Source organism: Columba livia, chromosome 18, assembly GCF_036013475.1.
Source record: "Columba livia isolate bColLiv1 breed racing homer chromosome 18, bColLiv1.pat.W.v2, whole genome shotgun sequence".
In the NCBI taxonomy this organism is placed as follows: Eukaryota; Metazoa; Chordata; class Aves; order Columbiformes; family Columbidae; genus Columba; species Columba livia.
In genome coordinates this window covers 12,502,457-12,508,724 of record NC_088619.1, presented here as the reverse complement: position 1 = coordinate 12,508,724, position 6,268 = coordinate 12,502,457, and the positions used below count along the sequence as shown (strand labels likewise).

General features: G+C 55.9%; 1 protein-coding gene across 1 annotated transcript; it reads right to left on the bottom strand.

Annotated features, from left to right (window-relative positions):
• Positions 1–790: 790 nt before the first annotated feature.
• Positions 791–5,926, bottom strand: SOX9 (SRY-box transcription factor 9). Its single transcript, XM_065035048.1, has 3 exons — positions 5,141–5,926; positions 3,873–4,126; positions 791–3,383 (listed from the first exon to the last, which is right to left on the bottom strand). The coding sequence occupies exons 1-3, from the start codon at positions 5,569–5,571 to the stop codon at positions 2,599–2,601; spliced, it is 1,470 nt and encodes a 489-aa protein (XP_064891120.1). The 5' UTR covers positions 5,572–5,926; the 3' UTR covers positions 791–2,598.
• Positions 5,927–6,268: the final 342 nt, after the last annotated feature.

Sequence of the window (6,268 nt, the reverse complement as noted above, 5' to 3'; positions counted from 1 at the left end):
TCTGTGCTGTGCCCGGGGGGCACCCTGAGCTGAACCGCGATGCTCTGGGCTCGCAGCATGGGGCTGCTTGCTGCTGAGTCTGGGTCAAGTTGTGATGTTTTTGCAGTTGTTTTCCTGTGTGAATAACTGTGCCTTTGGAGGGGAGGGGACCCGCAGCCCCTGCGGTGATGCCAGCAGTGGGTGTGCGCTTCCCGGTGTCAGGAACCAGCGGGGCAGAGAACGCACACAGCTCATTGCAGCTGTGCCAGGGTGAGCTGGGATTGCCCGGAGCACTGGGAGCTGCTCCTGGCAACTGTGGGTTTAGAAACCATGAGTTTGGAGCAGAGATTCACCCCGGGATGGGTTCGATAGGAAAAGCGGTGCCGGGCCGGTGGGTCTGTCCTTGCCAAGGTGCTCGTGCTGCGTCTCTGGGGCGGTGGGAGAGCAGGGGGCGAGCAGTGACACGGCTTTTTGGGGATGACACGTGTCCTGCTTGGTTGTTTGGGAGATTTCAGCTCTTTTGGGAGAATTTCAGTGGTTTGGGGAGAATGACCTGAAAGCCCAAACTACCTGGGCAGCTCCTCTTGTTGTCCCCAAAGACTTGGGGCAGCCGACGCACGGGTGACAGCGCAGGGTTCACACCCTGAGTGTCACCTGGTTTGGTCCTATCTCTGAATCCCGTCGTGTCCCCAGCTCCGCTGTCTCTTTGTGGGGACACCCCAAACCCCACCAGTGAAACCAAAACCACCCGGGGCTTCGGCGTGACCTGGCGTGGAGGCTCTTCATGAATCAGAGACCGGTGGGGAGGGGGTTAACTTTTAATACAATGTGTATTTATTGCAAACAATAATATACAAAAAAAAAAAAAAAAAGGTAAGTTTCACAAAGAGAAGGATCTTGCAAACAAAACAAACCAAAAACTTACCTAGAGACAAAATATGATTTAAATGACAGGTCTTTTAAGTTACAGAAATACTTTAAAAAGATCTGCTTTTATACAGAAATAGGAAGATGCCATATTATAAGAGTGCTTTAAGATTTTTTTTTTCTACTGAATCCCTAAAAAAAAAAAAAATGTTAACAAATATATCATTTTTTTTTAAATAAAAAAAGTTTGTCTTTTTTAAAAAGCAATCCTTAGCTGTTCAGCCACAGCCTCCCCCGCGCCCGTGGGGGGAGCCTGAAAGCGCTGCCAGGGCGCCGGGTCTCGTCCTCGCACCAGCTCGCGTGGCCCCGAGGGCTGAGGCACAAAACAAGGCGAATGGTTCAGTGATGCGCTACATTTGCAATCTGCAGTTTGTACAGTTTCTTCTTTTTTTCCAGTTTATCCTTAAGACAAAAGAAAAAAAAAAAAACAAAGGAAGAGCACAAGTTTGTACAAACCCAGGACACAGATTCCAAAAAGAATAATAATAATAATAATAACAAAGAATTAAAGAGATAAATAAAGGACTGGTTACAGTTTAGACCATAATTTAACAGGCACGGTTACCTTCCAAATAATGCTCCAAATGCAAATGCTTTTGAAACGACTTAGAATAGAAGGGAGACTCAAAAAACAAAATAAATGTGATTAAAAACTGCTCTTCTCACAAAATAAATAATGTAAAGTATCGGTGATGTCCTGCGAGCAGAAGGAGCCGCTGGGTGGGCTTTGCATCAGGCCTGGGGTGGGTGGGGGGTTGATCGGAGGGGGTCGACCTGGCCCCCCAGCCCCAGAGCTGGGGACAGGTGATCAGCACAGGGCTGCTCTTAAGGCTTCTCAACAGCACTTTGGGCTGTTCTTCTTATTTTTTTAAAAAAAATCTCTTTGTTTTTCTTTCTTAAGGCCCAAGGTTATGAAAAAATACAGTTAAAAATCTCCTCCCGGCTGGTTTTGCTCTTAGTTAGAAAAATAAAGCCTCTCCCGCACTCGTTCCCCGCTCAATCCCGCACTGCGGAGCCGACCTGACGCCGGCCGCTAACCGAGCGTTACAACCACGCCGGGTTGCTGCTTTATTTGTAGAGAAAGAGACACTTATCTATACAAAAATATCTCTGCAAGAAACCCTCGGACTGCTCCGCTAAGCGTCATTGTTTTGTTTTTTTAGCTGTTGGAAAAATAAGAGCGTTTTAAAAAAATCTCTAAAAAATATGTATAAATCCCCTCAAATTGGTGACGGATCATACACAGTACATACTAAAAAATATTTAAAATAGAGAATGTTCCTCACAGAGGACTCTTGAGTTTTCTCTTCCCCACCCCCCATTTTTTTTCTTTTTTAATTACTGCTAAAAAACCCCTCAAATCATTACAGAAGTCCAGAGAACAAGTCAAGGAGCCGGTTGGTTACAAGTGTCGTTTCCACGCCGCGCCTTGGAAGCGGATTAAAGTCCAGTCCTTGGCAAAGCCCGGCCCGAGTTCTGGGTGCTCCGGAGGCTGCCCCAGCGCAGGAGGGTCCAGGCGCCCTCTCCTCCCTGCCAGCTTCAAATGTAGCGTCTTTATTAATTATTATTTAATTTCAAAGAAAGACAATAGTCTGAGGGAGTTCTCCGTTCTTGCTGCTGCTTCTGTGATTTATTTTTTCGATGTTGATTTTTTTTTTTAGATTTATTTTTTATTATTCTTTTTAAACGGCTTTAGGGCCTGGTGAGCTGCGTGTAGACGGGCTGTTCCCAGTGCTGCGGGCTGTGGGTCTGGGGGATGGAGGGCACCCCCGAAGTGTCTGCAATGGGGGTGTACATGGGGCGCTGCGTGGGGCTCATGTAGCTGAAGGTGGAGTAGAGGCCACCGCTCTGCCCCCCGGCGTGGCTGTAGTAGGAGCCGGAGTTCTGGTGGTCGCTGTAGTCGTACTGGGAGCGGGTGATGGGGGGGTAGGACGAGCCGTAGTGCTGGAGGTTGAAGGAGCCGTAGCTGAGCTGCTGCGGGGAGTGCTGCTGCTGCTCGCTGTAGTGGCTGGGGCTGAGCTGCTCCGTCTTGATGTGCGGCCGCTGCTGCTGCGCGGGGCCCTGCTCGCCGCTCAGCGCCGCCAGCCCGTGCTGCGGCTGCGGCGGTGGCTGCGGCGGCGGCTGCGGCTGCTGCTTCGACATCCAGACGTGGCCGGCGCCACTCGGCGAACCCGACGTGCTGCTGATGCCGTAGCTGCCGGTGTAGGTGACCTGGCCGGGCTGGCCGTGGGTGGCCGGGACCCCCGGGTGGCCGTTGGGGGGCAGGTACTGGTCGAACTCGTTGACGTCGAAGGTCTCGATGTTGGAGATGACGTCGCTGCTGAGCTCACCGATGTCCACGTCTCGGAAGTCGATGTGGGGCGGCTGCCGGCCGCCTTCTTGCAGGGGGCGACCCCCCTCGCGCTTCAGGTCCTGCTTGCCCGGCTGCGTGTCCGTCTTGGGGGTGGTGGGGGGCGTGGGGGGGCCCTGCGATTGCCCTGCAGAAGGAAGAGAGAGGCACGGGCGTGAAGGGGGTGTCTCTCGTGGGACGGTGCGATACGGCGGTTAATGGATAACCCGCGGGCGCAGAGCAGCGCGTCGCTTCTGAACGCGGTTGCGTAGGGCAACACAAACATTGCCAGGTGCGAGGAACATGGACGAGCCCTATCGGTGCCCGTCTATCGCACCAGGTAACGTAACCGAGCGTTCAGACGGGAGCTGCGAGACCGGGGCTGTCTTTTGGTTTATTTTCTTAAAAAGTATGGATTAGCGTTTCTCACGGGGTGCAAGTGGCCACAGCATTTGCGAGCAGCTCCCCGGGTGCAGCCGACCCCTTCTCACTGCATTTCTGGGTCTCTCTCCTGTTTCCCCCCCCCTTACCGAATCCCAGTGTCAGACTAGTTCGGGATGCAACTTTTCTTAGGTGGTTGTGACTTAACCCCCCCCCCCCCCGCCCTGTAACAGCTGGTGGGGCTGTGGGTACCTACCCGAGTGCTCCCCGGGGGAGTGCACCTCGCTGATGCTGGAGGATGACTGCGGGGAGTCCGCCTGCAGCGCCTTGAAGATGGCGTTGGGGGAGATGTGGGTTTGCTCGGAGCCCTCCTCCTGCTCCGACTGCCCGTTCTTCACCGACTTTCTCCTCCGCGGCTGGTACTTGTAGTCGGGATGGTCCTTCTTGTGCTGCACCCGCAGCCGCTCGGCCTCCTCCACGAAGGGACGCTTCTCACTCTCGTTCAGCAGCCTGGGGGGGATGTGAGGGTTGAGGGGCTGCAGCTCCTGGGAGGCAATACCGGCTGCCCCCACTATGGCATTAACAGCAGCACAAACCTCGTCTCCGCCCCCTGAATCGGCATGCAAAGCCCCCCATGATGTTTAACCCCTCATCTGGGGCACACACTGGTTGTCATCCCCTTGCTGTCCCCTCCAGCCCAAATAGCTGGATTGCTATGGCGGCTGAACAGGAGGTGAGAAACTGGTAACAAGGTCTGGCCCTTGTCCCTCCCCAGCCACCCCTGCAAGGGGGTACGTCCTGTGCCCGGGGTGCTACAGGTGACGGCCCCGTCCCTGCCTGCCAGGGCCAGGTTTGCTCACTGCTTTCTCCTCCTGCCCTAAGAGCAGCCACAAATTTAGGATTCATCCCCCACTCCTCCTGCAGTCACAGAGGCAGCCAGGTGACTCACTTGCCTTCTGTTTTTCTCCCCTCCCTGCCTCATTTTGGCAGTCGGAGGGCACCCGGCCACGCAGCACTCATCGCACCCACCCCAAAGCCGGGCTTGGCACAGCGTGGCCAGCGCTCGCCCTGCGCCGGCTCCTGCCGCCCCCTCCCCTCGCATCGCTTCTCCTCCCGGGCCAAGCTGATGCAATCCAGAAAACCATCATTTCCTCTGGACAAGAGCACAAACAAACAAACGCCAAGGCAGGCCCCGCTCGCCCAGCCGGGGGGCTCTGCTAGTCCCCCCCCCAACCTGTCGGGTCCAGTTGCCACCCAGGGCATTGCTTGAGAAACTACTTGCAAGACTAGAAGGCAGCCTCGGGGAACTACTTTCCCTGCTTTTCCCCTATTATTCTGTCTTCTCCCACGCCAAACAAGTTTGCCAGCACATGCAAAAGTTTTCAGTGAGTTTTCCAGGCTTGAGACCATCCTCTCCCTCCTCTTCCACATCCTCTGAGCACTGGTACAAGCTCGAGTGGACTTTGTAGGCTGCAGCCTTCCCCCCAGCATCCCCCGCTGACCCGTCCCGGCCTCCACACTCACCTCCAGAGCTTGCCCAGGGTTTTGCTGAGCTCTGCGTTGTGCAGATGCGGGTACTGGTCAGCCAGCTTCCTCCGGGCCGCCTGCGCCCACACCATGAACGCATTCATGGGTCTCTTCACGTGGGGCTTGTTTTTGCTGGATCCGTTCACCCGGACCGGCATAGGCACCAAGGTCCAGTCGTAGCCCTTGAGCACTTGGCTCACCGCCTCTCGGATGCACACCGGGAACTTGTCCTCGTCGCTCTCCTTCTTCAGGTCTGTGTCACCCTTGGGGAAGGTGTTTTCTTGGGGTCTGGTGTTCTCCGTGTCCGAGCCGGATCCAGAGGGGCAGGGGGACCCGGCAGAGTCATCCGACATGGTGGGGCTGGGGGCATCGGAGATACATTTGTCCTGTTCTTCTGTCATTTTCATGAAGGGGTCTAGGAGATTCATGCGAGAAATTGGCAGAGGGGGGACAGGGGATGAAAAAATAGAAATAAAAAAAAAATCAGGTGGCTAAGGGGTAGGGAAGAGTTAAAAAAGTAAAAGTAGGAGAGACGAAGTCTCCACCGGCTGGGGAGAGCAGGAGAAAGCTGGAAAAAAGTTTGCAAAAGTTTATTATTATTTTACCCTACCCTTCGAAGTAAAAACAAAAAAAAAAAAGGTGAGGAGAGAAACTTTTGCAAGTTGTAGGAGAGAAAGGACGGGAGCAAGGGGGGTGGCCGTGGGTGGCGGCGCGGGGCCGTGGGTGGCGGACGGGCCCAGGTGCCCCGCCGGTCTCCAGCGCGGCTCTGCGGCCCGCGCCGCGGCGCGGGAATAAATACCCTGCGCGGCGATTTCGGCTCGGGAGCGCTCCGCCAATGGGAGGGCGGCCCCCGGGGGCTGGCGCGCACGCCATTGGCTGAGCCGCTGCCGCGGGGCGGGGCCGGCGGGCGCGCAGCGCCGCTCAGCGCCGCGCAGGGGGCGGGTGGACGGGGCGCTGCGGGCGGGGCGCGGTGCACGGAGCCGGTTGCGCGGGTGCGGAGCGGCGCCGGGTCTCAGACTCCGTTCCCCTCGGCGCCGTTCCGCCCGCCGCGGCATTTTCTGCTTTCCCGGGAGTTAAGGAATAACCGTTGCGAGCGCGGGTGGGGGTTCGCTGCGAGTTGCTCCC

Coding starts and splice junctions, on each gene's coding strand:
- SOX9 (XM_065035048.1), bottom strand. CDS start 5,571: ATGAATCTCCTAGACCCCTTCATGAAAATGACAGAAGAACAGGACAAA. Junction 4,127..5,140: donor ACCCTGGGCAAGCTCTGGAG/GTGAGTGTGGAG, acceptor CATCCCCCCCAG/GCTGCTGAACGAGAGTGAGA. Junction 3,384..3,872: donor CTCCCCCGGGGAGCACTCGG/GTAGGTACCCAC, acceptor TTCCTTCTGCAG/GGCAATCGCAGGGCCCCCCC.